This window comes from Aulonocara stuartgranti (assembly GCF_965226115.1).
Source record: "Aulonocara stuartgranti genome assembly, chromosome: 2".
In the NCBI taxonomy this organism is placed as follows: Eukaryota; Metazoa; Chordata; class Actinopteri; order Cichliformes; family Cichlidae; genus Aulonocara; species Aulonocara stuartgranti.
Window position 1 is genome coordinate 36,189,211 of NC_138940.1, and position 24,690 is coordinate 36,213,900.

Below are 24,690 nucleotides of genomic sequence, written 5' to 3' on the forward strand. Positions count from 1 at the left end.
CACTGATATCACATTTAAAATTTAACCATATTTAGGATTACATGCTTAGAATTAGAATAGGGGGTTGCTTGAAAGCATTTCAGTGACAGTCTATAGTATTGTAAGCATCATTTAAACAAGTGGAAAACCATTGAGTAGTTGTGGAAATGCTACATTAAGGTGCATGAAAGGGAAAAAAATCATTCAGAAAAATCATATTCACCCTATATTACTGTACAATAAAAGAGAAAAAAAATCATGGAAGTTGAACTTATTTTGACGAGATATTTCTGTACCAACATGGTGGGTGGACTAACTGACAGACAACTATTGCCATAGAGCATCTACCTACAAGTTTTCAGGCTAGTTATTGAGAAAATCTTTAGAAAGCACTGACACATGATTCTTACAGGGCTGCATTATTATTGTTTATTTGTTATTTCTTTCAGTCCCACAGAGAGCCTGGAAAAAAAAATCTCTTGCTGACAAATCAAAGGCACGGCTTCTCTATAGTGGTCTGTTCTGTTTTGTTTTGTTCTGTCCATGAAGTGCTCAGAGCTACGGACGCAATCTGAAAGTCACACTGAGACAAGTCACAGCGAGCGTGCAAAGTGGGTGCTAGGAATTAACTTCTAAGAATAGTTTAACAGACACTGAAAATCATCATGCTCAGAGTGGAGACACCTCACGAGGAAACAAGGCTGGAGTGGCAATCATCATGTCAGGGTGTGGAAGAGGTGTCATGACAGTTATCTAATGGGAAGGGGATGTTCTCACAAGAGATGCAGTGAAGGCTGAGAGTTTTGTTGTGCTTGCAGGAGTGTTACTAGGTTACTGATGGTGGGTAAAGCCTGTGCTTGAAAAACACTGCAGTTAAAGTAATGCACAGTAGATAATGCATCAACTAAGCATTCTGCTAAGCACTGAGAGGAAGCCAAGTTCAGTTCAATTTTTTAAAGGGGGTTAAGAGTAAGTGCTTTCATGGCACTGATGAATTACCCTCTTCATTTAAGTGCATGGGTTTAAATATATGTTCATCTCATTGGTGCACTGATGTACACTCACTGCACACTTTTCCTATTAGAAACACCACCAGATGGATAAAGCTGTTGTATGCAGTCAAGACAGACTCTGTTGTCATTGGTACATTTCTTACCAATTGTGCCCTACACTGACGTGATTTTATCACATTATATTCTGCAGATTTATGCTATGAATCCATTCTACCACAATGGCACTAAAATAACTATAACCATGCAGAATATTGTTATAATAATATAGAATACCATTAGTACACATTAGCTTGATGGCTGGCTTGGGTAAAGGCTGTGATGATAAGATGATAAGTAGTGATGTGGTGAGTAAACATATCATTACAGACCTTCGGAGAAGACGAACAATGGACCTGAAACTTGGGAAAGTTTTCCCCTGGAACGAATTAAAACTGTAAGTCTTGTGAGCGTTGTGTGGACTCAGATGCTAGATTTTCCCCCTTGTTTCTCCCTTTTGTATGTGCTCAAGGTTTTGTATATGTAATTGTATGTGTATGTGCATTTTATATGTAAACTTGTTTACTTTAAATAAAGTTTTTTTAAAAAAAAAAAAAGTAAAGGCTGTGACACCACTGACAGACAGCTAGAGTGAAATGGAGCATTAGAGTGAATAAAATTATAGATTTCTCCAAATGTGAAAATCGTGGCAAATATTTGCGATCAAGTGAGGACAAAAGTCTGGTAAAATATATAATTTAAAAACAGAAATGTTCCGTATTGTTTTACATTCTTCCTTATAATGTCGTTTCAGTTCATTTAAGTTTGCAGGTATTTGTTTATGCACAGCTCCTTTAAGCACAGCATCTCAATCAGGTCGAGGTCTGGACTTTGACTGGGCTTATGCAAAAGAATGGATGAAAATGATTAAAAATCACGGTAATGCAAATTTGCTGCTGTTCTTGGGAACATTGTCCTGCTGCATGACATGATTTTGACACATTTGACTCAAGAATCCTTGGCTATACAGAGGAGGTCATATGCAACTCAGTGCCTGCAAGGCGCCCAGGTACTGAGCTTGGACTGGTAGTGCTGGGATGCCCACCTCTGGCATTTAGTTAACACGCACAGGAGCGCCACAGACCAGGAAACTGTCAAAACCTCTGCTGTTATAGAGGTGGTCACATTTCATGAAGTGCTGCTAATCATGTGCTTTTGATTAGCAACACCTGGCTGCTATATAATTAATATAAAAAAATACAAGATATGAAACCTGTGATTAAAAAAAAGGCTGTATTTCAACAAGAAGGGAATAATATATAAAACAGGAAACGGAGAGGAGAAACAACTCCACAAATTAGTCAGTATTTTACAGCAGGAGTGTTGTTTTACTTTTTTTCTTCTTCTTGTTTTATGATTGATTTCACACAAAGTCACTGTTAATGAAAAAATTGTACACTAAAAATGAAAGAAACAATACATGTTTTATGAAGTCCCCCTAAGGTTTTAAAGCTTCTTAAGGTTTTTTAACCTCCTCCAAGTGGGTAGGAGGCACTCATTACTTTTTTCCTATTGTTATGTCTTCAATTGTAATGGTTTAGGGCTCTTAAGCTTATGAAGGTTAGGAATGACTCTAAATAACTGTGACCATTAAACATATTTAATAACAAATGTATCTACATTCCTGCTCATTTCCTTAGTTTGAGCTCCCTTAAAAAGAGAAAGAGAGGGAAACAATGAAAAAACGAGCTCATCACAGGAATGAAATGCCATTGGAAAAACAACAGATGTTCATAAAGCAGGTTAATATTGTGATTAGTATGTCAAGGCTGCTGGGATTTGATACATTTACATGCTCCCAATGCAAATCCAACATTCACTCAGCCAAGTTTCTATACTATTAGTATGAGTTTTGAAACTGATTTTTATTCTGTGGGAAAAGAAAAGACAAAAACCAACGTCACTGCAAAAATAACGAAGAAGAAATCAAAACTTCAAGCGCAACTTGGTTTCATTTAACACATTCTATAAATATTCTACATTTTGACCTTAAGAATGTTTTATTTTCCCTGAGATTTATAAGCAATAAGCCATAACTTTGTATACAGACGGTGAAAACAGCTAAATAGACTGCCTCTAAAGCTCAAAATACATTTACCAACACATCCAACCAGCTTAATAATTTTAAGGCAACTTTTCTATGAGACTCACACACAAACAGTAATGTATAATGACACTGTACTCTGGCTGTGGATTTTTTAACTAATCAAATAGCTATATTTCTCTATCCAGTTTTTTCACTTAGGTTTGATCTAATCTGATAAATTTTCCCAAACAAACATATGTTCTAAAATTTTATACTCTTTCTTTAAAATTACCAATCTTGTGATGTTGTTATCCAGTGGCTTCAACCGTTCTGTGAGTTAAGTGAGAGATACATCATTGATCTTTCAGCCTGCAAACATACTCTGATCTTCCTCTTAAATGGTATGAAAACTCTTCATCACGCACACGGCCCCTCATCAATGTCCAAAAGCACACCGCTGTGCTCAAAAGATGTGTAAAACATAAAACAGTTGGAAGCCAGAAGTATAGACACCATTAAAAGTCCAAACATTGCACATGGAATCACTCTCTTATGTCCTCTTGAATGTGACTGCTGCACAACCTGCTGCTGACAGAGTCAAACAGGCACTATGGACCCAGAACTCTACCTGAAGCACTTTCCATCTGCTGTTGAGATGCTCCAGAGCACGGGCATTCTCCATCGATAAATGGACGTTGGAGATTGCCAGCTGGTGGGCTAGATCATTGATGTGCTTCATGCCCTCTTTCACCTGGGTCAGTTCCTCCTTAAATAACTGGATGGAGCATGAGCAAGGACAAGAAAAACAGAGGACCACAGGGAGTTGGACGTAAACAGGAGTAGTGGGAAAAGAGAGGGGGGAAACAGATTAAATACAAAATATTGAACAACATCAGACATAGATAGAATTATAGCGCAATCCAGAAACATCCAGTCTGGACCAACTACATTTAAATTAAATTTAAAAAAAAATCAATGGAAAGTTGATCCGTTATAGCTTTCTGGTCTGTTTTAGAAAGAATTTGGCAGAAAGCCATGTTTGAATGTCTTAAGATCAGACGAGAGAACAGTACTGAAACTGAACCAGCCCCTTTTTATAGTGTGTAAACTGAGAAAACCAGAAAATTTGTAAAATAACTAAGATGGAATGTGAGTATATGCATGCCAGTGTCCCGTGCATTTTGCATTGTTGGTCGCAGTACTGTGCAATATTTCAAAATCTGGTTTTGATATGATACCAAGTAGATACAAGGCCACTATCCTAAAGGTAGCTTACATAGGGGAGAGCAGAGCATATGAAACGAAAGCACCATTAATTTTCTAAATCCCAATACATTTTCATGACCATGATTGTTGCTTTCCACCGTTAATTAGTTAAAACAATAAAGCACACATTTCACACTTTTTCACGTGTTTTGAAACACTGTTTTTTGTAGCTCTGGAGTGGAAATAAACTTGGCCAGAAAGTACTTTGGGTCAACTTCTGTTGTTTTCAATGTGCTATATAAACAAAATAGTCCAGGCATTTTCATAGTTCACATTTGCTTCATTTATTTTTTTCCCCAACTGCAATAAAATAATTCATTTATCATATTTCAGTGGGATGAATGTATTCAGTCAAACGGAATCATTCTGCTACAGTAACAATAATGATGAACACTAAACCTGTGAAAGTTAGCTAATGCTGAAGATCAACGCGAGTAATAACTGAAACATCATTTTCACCACTATCCGCGTGTTCTTTGCCTCTCTGAAGTACAACTACTTGTCTACAAGCACTCGTCACTTTTCACAGTGAAACATGGTGATTGCAGCTGTAAGTTAAACTTTTACTTTGAAGGGAAATGGTTCATTTTCAGTTTTCTTCACCCTCACAGTTTCTTCACATTTGCAGACAAGTCAATACCTTCCATGAAAACTATGGGCAATCTGCTCACAAGCCAGTGTTTTTATTTTGTTGACCAATCATTTCTCATGCAGAATGCGCTCAATTGCTTCTTTTGATGTCAGAAAATTAATCCCTGAACCTCTCAAAATATGCTACCCCAGCAAAAATGAAGAGTTAATAAAAATCATTGGAAATATGAAAAACAGTAAAAAAATAAATAAATAAATACATAAATAAAATCTGATATTTTATTTTTACTTTTACAAATTATGTAAGTATTTCTTTTTCATGCAAGAAGAGTTATTAAAATCTTTTTATCAGTTAGTCTGTATATAATATAAAAGTTATATTTGGATTTTGAGTGTTGATCAGATGAAACAAGACTAAAAAAAATGTAACTTTAGGATGTGTGGAATGTAGAGTAGATGCTGCAGATCTACTCTACATTTGAATGCAAAAGTGTCTAGTGTACTTTTATAATTGCATCCTGTGTGCATCCATGTGTCTGTTTTTGTATATGCATGCACCCATGTGTAAGCACAAGGGAGTAAAGGAGTACAGATGACGCCAACTGACAAGCCTGCCCTAAAGACTGAGCTGAACATGTGCTGGCTGTGACAGGAGTCCAAACAGTGACATGATTATTGTGAAGTGCCCTCGCTTCTAATGAATAGCGCCGCACAATTACAGGCAGCGGCAACAGAACCAATGACCTGTCATTTGTTTAACAACATCTATTCAGCTGAGATTTGTAACTCGCAGTGTCATTTTGAAGGGCCTTGTCATCATCTGTCAGATTACAGCCTTTCTGGCAGGAATGTGCATGCAGGCAACAAAAAACAATCACTTTAAAGGAACACAGCTTGAAACAGATCACCTGTTTATGCAGGAGGATCGCATAATTGTGGTTTTTAGAATTGAGAAAAAAAAAAAAAAGCTGGATGTCATTTTTTTGATGTTTGTTTGAGACATGTTGCAATGTGTGCTTTTTCAGAGATAGCCAGAGGCGATAATCTCGAAGGAGACAATTAGTTTACTCTACAGGTAAACCCAATTTAGATTAGTGAGGGAGAGATAAGAGAAAAAAAAGAGCCGAGAGTGTACTGCAGATCGGTACCTTGGTAGCATCTATGTGGTCCTGTAGAGAGTCAATGAAGAGGTCTCCAACAGGCTCCCAGGCATCCCTCACCCCCTCTGCCTGCTCCAAGGCCCCTGCAAGCTCTTCCATTGCAGCCTGGATCTGAAGAAGACGCTCCAAAGTCCTTTCCATATGTCTGGAGGTTTTGTAGAAAATGCAACTTTTTAAAGTTAACTACCCGATCAATTAAAATCTGGAATCAGTGTGAGGAAATAAATCAATCAAAATCCATGGAGCATGCAGTGAAACAACCCATTTATCCAAATTTACAGGCTGTCATTTCAATAAGGCAGTGTATATAAATATATATTTCATTCCACCAGTTCTAAATGGCTTTTGTGCAAAAACAAGTTTCGATATAGAGAAAAGTGAGCTCTGAATTTTCACGACTTCAAACCTTGATAAATGTGTTTTCATAATTGTTTCTGTAATGGATTATAGCTGCCACATTTTGTAATCAGGTTATGGTAATTGTATTACATGAAATATATTGCTACATAAACCTGCTGTGGAGGCACACACACACAGTCATGGGAAGAAACAACTCTTGGCTTTAAAACCATAAAACACACACAGGCATTGTTCTCTTGTATGGATGTATGATCTTATTTTTTGATAAAATAAAAAAGTTTTATTATAAATATACACCACAATCTCATTCTTTTAAACAAACACAGTGGCTGTAGCTCAGGAGGTAGAGCAGATCACCTACTGATCAGAAGGTTGGTGGTTTGATCCCTGGCTCCTCCAGTCAAGTATCCTTGGGCAAGATACTAACCCCAACTTGCTCTCCGATGCATCCATCGGAGTATGAATGTGTATGAATGTCGTTAGAAAGCACTAAGTGTAGATAAAGTGCTTGTGAGAATGGGTGTGATTGGGTGAATGAGGCATGTTGTATAGAGCGCTTTGAGTACTCCGTGAGAGTAGAAAAGCGCTATATAAGAATCAATCCATTTACCAATTTAATTGCTCTTTGAACCTTTTCCATTTCATTTTTTACCTACTTCAACTTAATTTGTAGAGCTCATTTTCTCTTATTGCTAAATTTCTAAACACAGTAATTTTCTAAAACGTTCATCTTTAACAGCTGACAAAGGTTAACCACAAATACAAGACAGATTTAATTTCTTAAACATGATTCAGAAATTCAGAAATGATCTAATTTACCCAATAGCAGAGTAAATTGACACCAAGAATGGGTAGAAATCATCTAAGACGAAAGGAAGAAAAATGTGGAAAAAACCGTCTTGAAAAATTAATTTTTCCTTTTCCATGTTTATATTTCATATTTAAAACTCCATACAATTATATACTCACAGGCCAATTCATTAGTTACCAGCACTGGGTGTAACGTGCTATGTTTAACATCAGAAGACGTTTACAGTACGGTCCTAAAGGAAATGTTCTGCATAGCTTGGTTATAACAAATGGCTATTTGAGTTATTATTGCCTTCCACTCAATTTAAGCCAGTCTGTCCATTCTCTTCTGACCTCTGTTATCAACAAAACAACTTATCTTTTTCTAATGATTCTTTGTAAACACTAGAGATGGTTGTGTGGGAAAATCACAGTAGATCAGCAGTTTCTAAAATACTAAGACCACCAGATCTGGTGCCAGATCACTTAAATCACCTCTCTTCCCCATTTCCTCTGATGCTTAAATTAAATTTCTGAAGGTTATCTTGACCATGTCCAAATACACTCAGTTAAGTGCATTAATAAGCAGTTAAAGAGGCGGTTCAGATGAAGTGTACTAACAATCTTCAACTATCACAATCTCGAATATTTGCTGTATATTACATGTAGATTGTATTTTTGCAGATTGCACAGTATGCCCTGAACAATGTATTGTAATGAATGTTCCATGCTGTTTTTACAGACTATTGTTTTCAGCATCGATTACATTATTTTTAAAAAAAGAAAGAAAGTAATTGCCGCATGGCTATGATGACAAAAAACAAAAGCCAAGAACACTTGCTAGATATGGTCTGTGGACCCTGATTAAGACTTAGAGTTTATGCCAATTTGCTTGAAAAATAAACTTAACATATCACTCAGTTTTCTGTGGTAATACTTGCACTACATGATATCTACTTCTCTTTTATCTCTTTTGGTTTTGTTTTTTGTTTGTTTTGCTTTGTTTTTTTAATGAAACAATTTTATTATTTGATGTTTGGTGTTCCCAGAAGTGTCGGAGGTTTTGTGAATGTAGTTTGAAAATTGGTTTTTTTTTGATTATTTGAGAAATAGGAAATGGTTTCAACCAATCTGCTTAAGTAATTCTGAGAAACTGTAATATAATTATGACAAATATGCATTTCTTTTTCCTTTTCCCATTAACTCCATTCCATTATCTGTCTTTATCTGTCTTGTTCATTATACATAGACTACAGAGTATACTGCACGGACTCACAAAAGCAAAAAGAATAATCACATATGCCACACCTCTTATATTTAATCATAAGCGAGCTTTAGTCACTCTTCATGACTAAAAGAAAAATAAAGTAATGAATAACAAGTTGTCCAATAGTTTCACAGGCACAGAGACCACAGAATTTGTTTTATTTACTGATGTTTTGTCATTACTAGTTTAATTTAAAAACACTAATTACTAAAATTGTATTGGCAAGGCCTGCAGAGGACACAAATACTTATATTCTGAAGAAAGATCTAAAAATAATTTTCCTTGTACTCAACTTGATTAAAAATTATGACAGACAAAGAGTACAGAGTCCCAGTGGTGGAATAAATGAAGGGACGGATAATAACCCAGTAAATCTACAGCGTACTTGAATAGAAGTATATATGAATTATCAGCAAAATGTGCTCTTCATACTAAAAACTGGCCATTGTGAGCAACATTATATTGATTGAATTATGGAATGTGTAAGAAGGCTTTTACTACTGTATCGGGTAAGGATTAAGCCAAAAAAAACCCACAAAAAAACCACAAAAAAACCACAAAAAAACCACAAAAAAACAGTTCTACTACGCTATCTTGAATTCCTCTAATCTTTCTTTAATCTCTTGGGGGGCTTAATCAATTATTTAAACAGAACTAAGTTCAGAGACTAAATGTATCTTTGGTAAATTTTCTAGCAACTCCTAGATATCTGAAATATGACAAGCTGTCAGATAAATGCAGTAAAGTAAATTTTACCCTGGATTTTGGTGGAAGCAGAAGGTGCCATCCAGTGGGAATACTAAAGCACAAGTATTTCAAATTCGCAATTAAATAATCCTGATAAACTATAGTAAACAATCCGAGTATGGTTTCTTTTCACCAGTTCAGAAACCACCCTTTATCAGAACAAGATATTTTATATATATATTACAAATAAAAGAGTCTGACCTGTGGCGGTCCACACAACGTGCTGTCAGTTTTTCCCACAGGTCACTGGCTACGTTCGCCTGCTTCCACACAGAGCGGCTCACATTCAAGATCCGCCGGCGTGGAGACACCTCTGTGGAAGATGGAAGAGGTTTGATGGGGTCATGCGGAGGTAACAGCATAAAGGTGCAAAAGAAGAAGTAATAAACGGGAGCATACGGAGAAATAACAGGGTGAAGAGAAGAACGGGGGGTTAGAAGTCAGCCAAGAGAAGAGTAATGATTTAAGAAGGATGGCATATCAACTCGATGAATAGAAACAGGGAAAGAGAAAGGCAGGGGGCCGCTCATGTTGGGGAACACAGTAAGGTTGATTGCTAGAGTATTCCCTCAATGAGCAGCCAGAGGTGAGAGCCAAACACTACAAAGAGGATGTAACCGTGGAGAACCAGAGGAGCATGCTGTATTATTGATCTGAGCAGATGGTACTTTAGAGGTGGTGAACTAGAGCTAATTGGTCCTGACCCACACATTTTCCCTAAACTCAGTGTGACACGAGAGGACGGATCACTGCTAATAACTACTAATGGAACGTTTCACCTGCATGGGTCCTACCAAAGGAACTCAACTAAGGGGGGGTGTATGAGTATGACATTTTGGCTGGAGCAGCAGTTGGCACAGCCGATGGAGGGAGCAGACCTTTTCCATCGGTCAGGGTCTCCTCGGGCTCCTGGAAGGGGTGCTGAGCCAGAAATGCCTGGGCAGACTCCAAGACAGAGTAGATAAATGGCCCACGGGACTTGACATCCTCCATGAATGCCTGCAGGGATACAGAGAGGGAAAAATGTAAAACTATCTCCAAACTTAAGGGCTTTTTCCTCAAAGGACGATGAGGAAGACATGGTCGCAGTTGAACCTGCATCTACTCTCAGAGCATTCTAATACTTAATTATGCAAAATAAATCATCAAATAACTGAAATATTATTATTATTAGAAAATATTATTTCAGTTATTTGATAAATGACATTAATCACCAATCATTGTAACCTCTGGGCTCTTAAACTGCTTTTTTGAAGTTGTAATGTCAAACTTTTTCTGGCTTAGTAAAAAGTAGAGATAGATTGGATATTGGTCCAGTGGTGTTAGGCATCAGAGACAATGAGCAGATGCATGGTTCATCTGTTCAGTTCAGGTCTATGTTGTTCTGTGTTTACTTTGCCATGTGACAGTAGCTGCTCTCAGCAGAGCTAGCATCAAGGAAGCAAACAGCAGGCGGTTTAGAGGTGTATCACAGTTTTCTATCTTTGCGAATGGTTTTTACTTAAACTTTAAACTGTGATCAGAGTGAATTGACATGACTCAAAAACATCCAGCGATGACAATGGTTGTTGATTTACTTTCACTTTCATCATGTTCACTCATAGATTTTACCCGAGGAGCTAGAAGGTCACTGGTTTAGTGTAACAGTTGTTGGTAAGCTTTTACCACACTTACAGTAATACTGTATACTGTGTTGTTGTCAGTGCCATTAATTATTATTTCACTAGTGTGAGGAGGAAAAGGGAGAATCTACTGTGGCTGTAAATGACAGCAGTTTGTACCCTAATGTCTCTCACTTTGATCTGAAATACAACCAGTGTAGTCAGTCTAGTTGCTCCTTCAGCTCCTGGTACTTCTCTATTTTCTCGTGCTCCTTCTTTCTCATGTTGCTGTCAGCTACAATTGCGTCTCTTACAACTGCAGTCTTCTTCTCATTGTCAACCACTTCTATGTCTGGTTCACTGGCCAACAGCTGCTTGTCTGTCTGGACCTTGAAGTCCCACAGGACCTTCGCCCTGTTGTACGCAATCACTTTCATGGTCTCCCATTGGGAATTGGGGACTTCTAAAACACATGCACCACAAATGTTCCTGTACACTATCTCAGTCACTTGGTTGTGCCTTCCAGTGTGTGGAAAAAGTAACATAGAAAACTAGTCGAGGTACACAGCACTATCCTTAAGTAACTATAATCTATTAGTAATACCAGACCGAGGACTGAGTCAAACAACTTTTATATGCCATAAAAATCATCCAAACCACAAAATAGAAAGAAGTTTACATAGTAATAATCACCAGCTGACAAGTCTACCCAAGCCTAATATCAAAATATCAGCAAAACCGACTCTATTTATTTATTTTAAATCAAATTCATTTGGATTTACTTAAGATACTCAATAACAGGGTAACTATGAGCAAAGTTATTTAAACATATCTGAAATCTGGATGCTAGAGATAAGACTTTATGAAAGTTTCTCTCTGTGAAATCACCAGTGGAACAAGTAAAAATGTAGCAAGAAACCCTCTGAGTATACTGGTTAGAGCAAGGGTGTGTTTGACGTCTATGAATTTTTCACTTGGTGAGAATAAATATTTTATTTTTTCCTTCAGAGATTGCATAACCTTCCTTAAAGATTACAACATGCCACACAGATTGTTTAGCTAACCTATTTAAGAAACACTAAATGGCGTACATAAAATTAACTTGCTCAAATGCATGGGTTACTTAACACAATCACTAAACACACATAAACACACATACACACACACACACACACACACACACGTTCCAGTGAAGTTACACGGCTCTCTGCTTGTGATGAGAGCCCAGGGCGCATAGGACTCTACTGGGTGCACTGGTCATCTGCCCTTCAAGCACAGAAGAGCCAATTAGCTCAAGAGCTCAGCTCCACTGGGTCACATTCAACAGTACTCACTATGCAAATTACAGACAAGGAGTCCAGTGTGTAAGAAAGCGCAAACACATATACACACCTTCACTATTACTGAGGAGATAGCCAGAGCCTTCCTGGGGCCTCAAAGAAAGCCAACGTGTCAACCTTCTCCATTCTTCTGCACTAATCTTTGTTCTGTTTAAAACATAGCGCAGGTGTGAGAATTAATGCCAGGGATATTTCCTCTCTTCAGAGTAATTTATTTAGGTGAAGCCAATGTTCTCAATCCTCTTACGGTATAAAGAGATTACATTTTCAGCTAAAAATCTACATTACTAGCTGGAATTAGCAGTGCTGTGAGCCACTGCAGGGACAGTGTTTCAGTGTCTATGAAAATCCCCAGGACCAGAGCCCGGCAGGCCTGATAACAGGCAGCGAGTAGAGTGAAACAGAGAGCCCCAAATGAAACACCAGCAAACACCGGCCGCCACCATGCAAACATGCAAAAGTGTGGCACGACGGGGAGCTGCAGCAAGAGATAAGATTCCCAGTGCAACAGTCTTGAAGAAAACCTGCTTTCTGTCTTTTTCCTCTTCCTCTCTCACACTCTTTCTCCAAGCGCAAATTCCCTCCTTAACCTTTCATTCTCGCCTCGCCTCCTTCCTTTCCTTTACCCACTTTTCATCCTCTCTAGCTCTCTATTCTTTCCGTCGTCTCTTTAGCTGCTTTGCTGCCCAAAGAGGAGCTGAGCCATGGATTCCCTGAGCCAGCTGTCATGTTAAAACTTTAATTCCAGCTAAATTTCACACTCAGAGGCTTCATCTTTGGTTGAAGGAACATTAAGAGCGAAGCCTTCAGATCAGATTAAGATACATAATGCATGGCGGAGAAAAAGTCAGGGGGAGGAAATAACTTCATTGACTTGGTCTAAACATTTTGACTCCCTTTACTCATCCCGGATGCTCCTTTTCTATGTGCTTCTGACAACACAGAAGTAGATGAATTTTCATTTCATTTTCCTTTTGCAGCTGCTGCAGACACACAAAATCCTTTCCAATGCCAAATTGCTCAGTCGTTCCAACACCGAAGCACGCACAGCCATACACTATTTCCCCCAATACGTATCTTACCCCTCTGTCACTGCCCCAAATATACACACAGCAAATATGCTCCCAAGCCAGGGCTCATGCAGATGTAGAGACACACATACACAAGTGTAATACAGTGAGAACTCCACTCACACACAACAACATCAGAATAAATCCACTTAAGATCAATAATTCACATTTCTTAAAACGCTTTAATTCTCTATAGAAAACCGAAATGCAATTTCCCTCTCTGCTTTGTCGGAAAAGTTTTAGAACGACCAGACGCTCGGGAAGCGGAGGCATCACAGATTATAAAGGCATGCTGTGCTGAAAATGGGACATTCGAGGAGAGAGGAGAGGAGCAGAAAGGAGAGGAGAGGAAAGGAAAAATTGTACATTACATCCTAGTAAGGATATACTAAAAATAGATTATAGTAAATGTTGTATTTTACAATGTTGTAATATATTGTAATTGTAATGTATGTCTTATAAGAGATGGATCTCCCATGTCTCATGATTTATTCATGAGACATGAACCCAACATGACCCTTTTAGCTTTTTCTGATGTAACACAATTATAAGAATTAATTATAAATCACATAAACATGCAATTTGTTCGAGAAAATGCAAAAGCTTTATTTTCCTTATGGGTATAAACCCCCATGTAAGTGGTAATTAAAGAAAGAGAAAAAAATACAGTTGGGGTTATAAAAACCTGTCGAGGGGTAGGAGAAAATACACATAAGAGTGACTAAGAAAAGGGACAGGGAGAAAAGAGAATGAAGAGAAACCCGGGGGAGAGCATAGCACAGATAAATGTGGAGTTTAAAGGTGTCTTTTGTTTTGTTTTTATTGTTATTGCCGGCCTGCTAATTGGGAGTCTGATTTCACAGTGTACCAGTTGAGATGGGAGTTGAAGTGGTGTGAAGCAGGAGCCACAAACCTATGTCAAGTGGCCTTTCAGACACACTGCACAAAACTGGCAGCATGGAAAATTGGAAAAAGGGTGGAATGGGAAACTATGCTGTAGTTACAGAACCAATTACAAGTTTGTGCGAGCGGCTACTGTAGGTTTCTGCGTGTATGTGTGCATGTGGCTACATCACTACCACTTCACAAGATATATCACTGCCGAGTAAGGGCTAAGGCGATTTAGTGGGAAATGAAAAAAAATATCCAGGAGATCATAGTTGATGTTTTTCCAAATACTTGCTATCACAAAGAAATCCGAAGAGAGTAAAAATGAATGGTTTTATACCCTCCACACACACTCCTTAAAGTATATTATAAAGCCTTGAATATTTGATTGCATTATTTGACTTAAATAATAATCAAAATCATTTTGTTCTAATGGATCACACACACACACACACACACACACACACACACACACACACACACACACACACACACACACACACACACACACACACACACACAGAAAGGGAGGGAGAAAGAAAGGGAGAGCTGCCTGCTAGGCAGTTCCTGTCTGTACCAACTTTATGAGTTTCCACTAACACACTGCACACAGGGCTATAAGACATGTCAAGTTAAGAAGATTTCAGTTGAAAGATTTCCCTCCCTTAAAGACATCCTGGGATTTCTATGGTTGTGCCACCAGTGGGTATCATTAACACACAGGAAATCAATTTTTTCTTTTGATCTCGTCAATAAAAATTCACTGACAAAATATTGAAACTTGCACTCATTATGCTGGCTTGTTAAATCGAACAAGTCTGATGTAATAGAGCTTGGAAACTGGATGCATGTATGGTAAGTATGGCAACAATGTAGTCTAAACACAGAAATTCAACTTATTATACTTGATTTGTTTGTAAAAGTCCAAATCAGCTGTTAAGATATTATGGTGAAGTACCTTTTTATGCTAACACCATCAAACATGAAATGCATACGCACTCAAAGACATACCACATATGTGTTATGTTAACTGATGATTTTCAGTTGTTGCAGGTGTGATAACGTGTAGCAACTTCACCTTTTAATAATCTCTGTTTTAGATCAGTGATGTTGTGATGGCTTGTCCTGCAAATACCCTGCCTCTCACCCAAAGTCAAGTGGGTCCATCACCCTCTGCAACCCTGAGCTGAAAGAGATTTAATGCATGTGAAATTTCTCTTCCTTTTGATGTATTTTCTAAATAATATATTTAATCACCACTTATATGTTGGAAGGTTGTCTTTGATCAGCATCACAGTTAAAACTTTGTTGGTTAAGAGAAATGCACTTAGTGGTAAATCTAATGCACTATAATTACAGACCCAGCTTTCCAATTATAGGTAATTAAGTAACATAAATGACAGCGTGACAACCTGACAGAAACATAAATGTAGATGTATGATGCTGTGTTTTAAATAACTGCATATACATCTAAGAGCGATAACCTTAAGAGTCAGAGTACATGTTTTGTGCAGGGTGAGGCAAGGACATACACTGGCCAGAAATATTGCTGCACGTGTTAACTGTTGCTGTGTGAAACAGACACACACAGGGCAGTGAGCGCCAGCAAGTTTATGGAAAACTGAGAAAGTCACCGGATGACTGCTCATTAAAGTCACACACAAATTTCGGCAGATTTACCTCACTACTGCGGGAAAATCTAATGATAGCACAAATTTCTTGGAAGTAATTGAATTCTCAATGTATGAATCAGACTTCCTATTCTGAATGCTGTTATCAGATCTGAACACTGATTGATTAAAACAGCAGTTCTCCTAGTTTTGCTGCAAAGTTCTATGGTGGACTAACTTTGACAACATCTCATCATAACCTAACCTATAAGTTATAGGTTAGGTTATGACGAGATGTGATGAGATGTTATAGGCTATAACCAACCTAACTTCTTCCTTGAAAAAGACCACTAAGTGGGTGTGCAGGGCCTTAAAAGAGAAATGGAGTAGCCAATTAGATTAAAGCACCTCATTCCCATGTGTCTTTAGATGGTGATGAAGATGGGTAAGAGGCCTGAGAAGAAATGGCTAATGAGATCTCAGCCACAGTTCTTTGGAAGTGGTCCTTTTTTCACTCCTCTATAAGAATAGACTCTTTTAAAGGGAGCGATCATTGTACATTGCTCGATAACTTCCTATATCATTTTTAATTTCCCTTCTGAGGAGGAAATAATATATATATATATATATATATATATATATATATATATATATATATATATATATATAAACACCCAGCACGCCCCTGCGGGCGGTTTATCCTTCAAGCTCGGGTCCTCTACCAGAGGCCTGGGAGCTTGAGGGTCCTGCGCAGTATCTTAGCTGTTCCCAGGACTGCGCTCTTCTGGACAGAGATCTCCGATGTTGTTCCTGGGATCTGCTGGAGCCACTCGCCTAGCTTGGGAGTCACCGCACCTAGTGCTCCGATTACCACGGGGACCACCGTTACCTTCACCCTCCACATCCTCTCGAGCTCTTCTCTGAGCCCTTGGTATTTCTCCAGCTTCTCGTGTTCCTTCTTCCTGATATTGCTGTCATTCGGAACCGCTACATCGATCACTACGGCCATCTTCTTCTGTTTGTCTATCACCACTATGTCCGGTTGGTTAGCCACCACCATTTTGTCCGTCTGTATCTGGAAGTCCCACAGGATCTTAGCTCGGTCATTCTCCACCACCCTTGGGGGCATCTCCCATTTTGACCTCGGGACTTCCAGGTTATACTCGGCACAGATGTTCCTGTACACTATGCCGGCCACTTGGTTATGGCGTTCCATGTATGCCTTGCCTGCTAGCATCTTGCACCCTGCTGTTATGTGCTGGATTGTCTCTGGGGCATCTTTACACAGCCTGCACCTGGGGTCTTGCCTGGAGTGATAGACCCCAGCCTCTATGGATCTTGTACTCAGAGCTTGTTCTTGTGCTGCCATGATTAGTGCCTCTGTGCTGTCTTTCAGTCCAGCTTTGTCCAGCCACTGGTAGGATTTCTGGATATCAGCCACCTCCTCTATCTGCCGGTGGTACATACCGTGCAGGGGCCTGTCCTTCCATGATGGTTCCTCGTCTCCCTCCTCTTTCTTGGGTTTCTGCTGCCTGAGGTATTCACTGAACACTCGGTCAGTTGGGGCCATCTTCCTAATGTATTCTTGGATGTTCGTTGTCTCATCCTGGACTGTGGTGCTGACACTCACCAGTCCCCGGCCCCCTTCCTTCCGCTTAGCGTACAGCCTCAGGGTGCTGGATTTGGGGTGAAACCCTCCATGCATGGTAAGGAGCTTTCTTGTCTTTATGTCAGTGGCTTCTATCTCCTCCTTTGGCCAGCCTATTACCCCAGCAGGGTACCTGATCACGGGCAGGGCGTACGTGTTGATGGCCCGGATCTTGTTCTTACCATTCAGCTGACTCCTCAGGACTTGCCTGACCCTCTGCAGGTACTTGGTGGTTGCAGCTTTTCTAGCGGCCTCTTCATGGTTCCCATTCGCCTGTGGGATCCCCAAGTACTTGTAACTGTCCTCTATGTCTGCAATGTTGCCTTCTGGTAGTTCAATCCCCTCAGTTCTGACTACCTTCCCTCTCTTTGTTACCATCCGACTACACTTCTCCAGTCCGAACGACATTCCAATGTCATTGCTGTATAGCCTGGTAGTGTGGATCAGTGAATCGATGTCTCGTTCACTCTTGGCATACAGCTTGATGTCATCCATGTACAGGAGGTGGCTGACAACTGCTCCGTTCTGTAGTCGGTATCCGTAGCCAGTCTTGTTAATGATCTCACTGAGGGGGTTCAGGCCTATGCAGAACAGCAGTGGGGACAGAGCATCTCCTTGGTAGATCCCGCACTTGATGGTGACTTGTGCTATGGGCTTGGAGTTGGCCTCTAGTGTTGTACGCCACATCCCCATTGAGTTCCTGATGAAGGCTCTTAGGGTCCCATTGATCTTGTACAATTCTAGGCATTCCAGTATCCAGCTGTGGGGCATTGAGTCATAGGCCTTCTTGTAATCAATCCAGGCAGTGCACAGGTTGGTCAGTCTGGTCTTGCAGTCTCGGCTGATTGTTCTGTCTACCAGTAGCTGGTGTTTTGCGCCTCTGGTATTCTTGCCAATTCCTTTCTGTGTCCCGCTCATGTATTGACCCATGTGCCTGTTCATCTTAGCCGATATGATGCCTGACAGGAGCTTCCATGTAGTACTGAGGCAGGTTATTGGTCGGTAGTTGGAGGGGACCGGTCCCTTCTTGGGGTCCTTGGGGATCAGGACCGTCCGGCCTTCAGTTAGCCATTCCGGGTGTCTCTCGTTAACTAGCAGCTGGTTCATTTGTGCTGCCAGACGCTCGTGGAGTGCAGTCAGCTTCTTCAGCCAGTAGGCGTGAACCATGTCGGGCCCTGGTGCTGTCCAACTCTTCATACTGGAGACCCTTTCTTGGATATCTGCCACTGTGATGGTTACTGGACCCTGTTCAGGGAGGTCGCTGTGGTCAGCCCTCAGATCCTCTAGCCACTGAGCATTGCCGTTATGGGTTGCATCCTTCTCCCATATGCTCTTCCAGTATTGCTCCGTCTCCAGCCTTGGTGGTGCTGTTCTCTTATTGTTCCCTTGCCACTGAGAGTACACCTTTATTTTTTTTTTATATATATATATATATATACATATATATATATATACATATATATATATATACACATATATATATATATATATATATATATAGCAGCTGGATAGCGTAGTGGTTAAACTACACGCCTTTGGAACAGAGGATCGCAAGTTCGATTCCTGCCTGGGGCGTGTTCCAACATTCGAAAGAAGGGACTGCTCTCACAGCTAGAGATTGACGAGGTACAACACAAATGCTACGGCAAGGAGGAGTCAGGACGCCAGGTCAGGGGGGAGATATCATCACCCCCACCCGAGATTGGGTACATAGCCCCAAGTGCAATAGGAGAAGGATCGTTGAGTGCGAGAGGAACTGACCTGAAAAATAGGATCATGGCCAAGCTTGAAACCTGGATCCCCCGTAGCCGGTTACCAAGATTACGTGAAGTACCCTCAGAAGGTCTGCTAGATGATGTTAATGCAGCACTACGGGCAATACCTACAACCACGATTACCGACACTAACAAGCTGATCTACAATACGGCAGCAGTGATCAGTGAGATGCTTGGCTACAAGTTGAACAGCCACAAGGGGCAGTACCCTCCATGGAGAAGGAGGCTAGAGGGCAAGATCAAAGTAGCACGGAGGGAGGTTAGCCAACTAACAGAGTTGCAGAAAGGTGCGACAAATAAGGTGCCTAAGAAATACAGCAAGCTGTCCATACCTGAGGCCTTGGAAACTGCCAAGCAAAGACTCACAGCCTTGGCCAGCCGCTTGAGGAGGTACACCAGAGAGATAGAAGGCAGGAGAATAAACCAGCTGTTCTCCACAGAACCAGCAAAGGTGTACTCTCAGTGGCAAGGGAACAATAAGAAAACAGCACCACCAAGGCTGGAGACGGAGCAATACTGGAAGAGCATATGGGAGAAGGATGCAACCCATAACGGCAATGCTCAGTGGCTAGTGGATCTGAGGACAGACCACAGCGACCTCCCTGAACAGGGTCCAGTAACCATCACAGTGGCAGATATCCAAGAAAGGGTCTCCAGTATGAAGAGTTGGACAGCACCAGGGCCCGACATGGTTCACGCCTACTGGCTGAAGAAGCTGACTGCACTCCACGAGCGTCTGGCAGCACAAATGAACCAGCTGCTAGTTAACGAGAGACACCCGGAATGGCTAACTGAAGGCCGGACGGTCCTGATCCCCAAGGACCCCAAGAAGGGACCGGTCCCCTCCAACTACCGACCAATAACCTGCCTCAGTACTACATGGAAGCTCCTGTCAGGCATCATATCGGCTAAGATGAACAGGCACATGGGTCAATACATGAGCGGGACACAGAAAGGAATTGGCAAGAATACCAGAGGCGCAAAACACCAGCTACTGGTAGACAGAACAATCAGCCGAGACTGCAAGACCAGACTGACCAACCTGTGCACTGCCTGGATTGATTACAAGAAGGCCTATGACTCAATGCCCCACAGCTGGATACTGGAATGCCTAGAATTGTACAAGATCAATGGGACCCTAAGAGCCTTCATCAGGAACTCAATGGGGATGTGGCGTACAACACTAGAGGCCAACTCCAAGCCCATAGCACAAGTTACCATCAAGTGCGGGATCTACCAAGGAGATGCTCTGTCCCCACTGCTGTTCTGCATAGGCCTGAACCCCCTCAGTGAGATCATTAACAAGACTGGCTACGGATACCGACTACGGAACGGAGCAGTTGTCAGCCACCTCCTGTACATGGATGACATCAAGCTGTATGCCAAGAGTGAACGAGACATCGATTCACTGATCCACACTACCAGGCTATACAGCAATGACATTGGAATGTCGTTCGGACTGGAGAAGTGTAGTCGGATGGTAACAAAGAGAGGGAAGGTAGTCAGAACTGAGGGGATTGAACTACCAGAAGGCAACATTGCAGACATAGAGGACAGTTACAAGTACCTGGGGATCCCGCAGGCAAATGGGAACCATGAAGAGGCCGCTAGAAAGGCTGCAACCACCAAGTACCTGCAGAGGGTCAGGCAAGTCCTGAGGAGTCAGCTGAATGGTAAGAACAAGATCCGGGCCATCAACACATACGCCCTGCCCGTGATCAGGTACCCTGCTGGGGTAATAGGCTGGCCAAAGGAGGAGATAGAAGCCACTGACATAAAGACAAGAAAGCTCCTGACCATGCATGGAGGGTTTCACCCCAAGTCCAGCACCCTGAGGCTGTACGCTAAGCGGAAGGAAGGGGGCCGGGGACTGGTGAGTGTCAGCACCACAGTCCAGGATGAGACAAGGAACATCCAAGAATACATTGGGAAGATGGCCCCAACTGACCGAGTGCTCAGTGAATACCTCAGGCAGCAGAAACCCAAGAAAGAGGAGGGAGACGAGGAACCATCATGGAAGGACAGGCCCCTGCACGGTATGTACCACCGGCAGATAGAGGAGGTGGCTGATATCCAGAAATCCTACCAGTGGCTGGACAAAGCTGGACTGAAAGACAGCACAGAGGCACTAATCATGGCAGCACAAGAACAAGCTCTGAGCACAAGATCCATAGAGGCTGGGGTCTATCACACCAGGCAAGACCCCAGGTGCAGGCTGTGTAAAGATGCCCCAGAGACAATCCAGCACATAACAGCAGGGTGCAAGATGCTAGCAGGCAAGGCATACATGGAACGCCATAACCAAGTGGCCGGCATAGTGTACAGGAACATCTGTGCCGAGTACAACCTGGAAGTCCCGAGGTCAAAATGGGAGATGCCCCCAAGGGTGGTGGAGAATGACCGAGCTAAGATCCTGTGGGACTTCCAGATACAGACGGACAAAATGGTGGTGGCTAACCAACCGGACATAGTGGTGGTAGACAAACAGAAGAAGACGGCCGTAGTGATCGATGTAGCGGTTCCGAATGACAGCAATATCAGGAAGAAGGAACACGAGAAGCTGGAGAAATACCAAGGGCTCAGAGAAGAGCTCGAGAGGATGCGGAGGGTGAAGGTAACGGTGGTCCCCGTGGTAATCGGAGCACTAGGTGCGGTGACTCCCAAGCTAGGCGAGTGGCTCCAGCAGATCCCGGGAATAACATCGGAGATCTCTGTCCAGAAGAGCGCAGTCCTGGGAACAGCTAAAATACTGCGCAGGGCCCTCAAGCTCCCAGGCCTCTGGTAGAGGACCCGAGCTTGAAGGATAAACCGCCCGCAGGGGCGTGCTGGGTGTTTTTTATATATAGAGCCAGTCTCCAGACCTCAACCCCATAGAAAATCTGTGGCGGGAGTTGAAAGTCCGTGTTGCTCGGCGACAGCCCCAAAACATCACTGCTCTCGAGAAGATCTGCATGGAGGAATGGGCCAAAATACCAGCTACTGTGTGTGCAAACCTGGTAAAGACCTATAGTAAACGTTTGACCTCTGTTATTGCCAACAAAGGTTATGTTACAAAGTATTGAGTTGTATTTTTGTTATTGACCAAATACTTATTTTCCACCCTGATTTACGAATAAATTCTTTACAAATCCTACCATGTGGATTCATGGATTTTTTTTTCACATTCTGTCTCTCACAGTTGAAGTGTACCTCTGGTGCAAATTACTGACCTCTGTCATCATTTTAGGTGGGGGAACTTGCACAATCGGTGGCTGACTAAATACTTTTTTGCCCCACTGTAACCCACAAAGAATGAGGCCTAATCCTTAGGTGGCTCAGTGTTAATGAATCTGTTTATTTGCCCAAAAGTCTCTAAAATCTTTTAAAATCATGGTTTTAAAGTGCAGCGCTTTGTCCTGCTACAATTAATCCCCTGAATCCCAGCCCTGGATGTAATTTGTGATCTGGAATTGTGAACATGACTTAAAGATGGACAAACACACAAGTCACAAAACCTCTAAATAGCTTGAGCTCTATTGTTCAATCTATGTAATTAATTAACCATCTCAGTTTGATTTTTAAGCAACAACATCAAAATTGTAAAGGTTCCAGCTTTAAAAATATTATAATTAGGTACTTTTACTTGTTTCACATACATATGTGTGGATGTCAGGAATCATATCATATCATTTGTGTGTTACAAAAACATAGTAGTTGCGGCTGTGGTTCAGTCAAGTTGAAAAAGAGCAGGCTCATTCCTTAGATTAACCTGGTTAGTTGGAGCAGTTTGTTTAAGCTGTTCCTGAGTGAACCAAAAAAAAGTGAGCTGGTATAGCTTGCATTTGATTGGAGGGTTTCAAAGTTTGAATTTCTTTCATTATTATTTCACTTAGTTAGTAAACCCGTTTCTTTGTGTATTCGCCAGCTGTCTTTTGGAGATCCGAGCATCCTGCAGTGTACTCCATCAATGCCTCCATCAATAGTATCAACGACAGCTAAACTTGGAGAAAGTTTCAGTTATCTAGTATTGATTCAAACTGGACAATAGATGCCGGTTTGATCGATATCTCGGATATCTGCAAAAGCTGGCAGAATAGAGACTTGTTATCTGCAAACTCCAAGCATGCTTATCCTTGTGCTTTTATTACTGCTCTGCTGAAGATTCAAATCCAGAATATTCCCCTGATTCAAATCTGGACTATTTTAGCTTTTATCAAGTAAAAGAAAAAAGTGCAGACACTGCCTCAAAAACCACACATCACACAGGTAAATGGGCTGCATTTATTTAGGCGTTTTCTAGACTTTATACTGATCAAAGTGATTTATCCATACTGACACAACAGGGGCATTTGGGGGGTTTAGTGTTCTACATGAGGCAACATCAGCATGGAGACTTTTTGGTTAATGAACTATCAGCACATGACCTCGAGCATGCTCCCAGTATAATTTCATATTGTCTAATATGGACATAGATATATGGCTTTTAAAATTGAGAAGAAAATCCTTTAATATAGCAAGAATCTTATCCCCTCTATCACATATAATCAAAGAATGCATTTATGCATTTTAGTTTCTGTTGTATTTTATATACATATATGGTTTTCTTTGGCTAATTTTTCAGTATGAATAAGCTGTGTATCTAATTTTCCTTTTGAGAATAACCACATCTTGTAAACTGGGTACTGAAAAGGAATTATCCACGTTACCTGGTGGAACTCCCTCTGGTGCTGGACAGCTCCCACATCACCTCCTATGGGCAGCTGCTCCGACAGCTCCTCGTCCTTGGCCGTCAGCCATTCTATGATCTCCTGCAGGGAGAGCTGCAGCTTCCCGCTGTTGTCGGAGAAAGCCTCTAGCCGCACCCTGCCAGCACACACAGCAACACATTGCTTTAGCAAACAGTAGGATTTTCCAACTCACCAAATAAATGCTGCAGATGACAGTTGGTCACTGCAGCCTATTTTGCACAATAGCAACATGTTTACATGTTTTCTTAGATAACTTCTAAACCACTCATTAGCAGTGTCACTTGAATTTGCAGTTCAGTAATGACTCTTAATATCACCTGCATGCCATGTTATTTTTCCAGTAGTCACCCAGGTATTTTTCTATTTGAAGTCCAACCTTAAGAGTCTAAAGGTAAGTAGCACACTGTCCAAGGTGAAATGAAAATATATTTCATGAGAAATTTGCTTTTTCAAGGATAAAGAAAATTGTAGCTTTTTTGCAGCAGTGATATGAATTAACCCTTAAAAGGTTTTCAAACAGTTCCCACAGATGGCCCAATTTATGCTGATTATTTTGTTGTTCCCACCAGATGGAATACATTATCAGGACAATACTGCAGGAAGTACTTTTTATAGCTACGAGAATGGTGAGCAAAGGGCAAGTAATAAAGGAAGACAGACTGGTTGGTCAGGTGTACATCCTACAGCAAGATAACAACCCACTAACATTTGAATAAAAGAACTAAGTGGTAGGTCTTAAATGGCACTCATTCTGGTTTGGTGTGAAGCGGAGAGGTTAAAAAAGGTCAAAGAATGTT

General features: G+C 41.1%; 1 protein-coding gene across 7 annotated transcripts in view; it reads right to left on the minus strand.

Moving 5' to 3' along the window:
* drp2 (dystrophin related protein 2) overlaps nt 1–24,690 on the minus strand; it is a 119,538-nt gene that overhangs the window by 34,211 nt on the left and 60,637 nt on the right. For all 7 annotated transcript variants that reach the window (XM_082554711.1, XM_082554710.1, XM_082554707.1 and 4 more), the window contains 5 exons: nt 23,852–24,008; nt 10,113–10,233; nt 9,436–9,547; nt 6,060–6,216; nt 3,683–3,829 (listed from right to left, as the gene is read on the minus strand). In XM_082554711.1, coding sequence (XP_082410837.1) covers nt 3,683–3,829; nt 6,060–6,216; nt 9,436–9,547; nt 10,113–10,233; nt 23,852–24,008 — 694 coding nt within the window. The remainder of the gene's footprint in view (nt 1–3,682; nt 3,830–6,059; nt 6,217–9,435; nt 9,548–10,112; nt 10,234–23,851; nt 24,009–24,690) is intronic.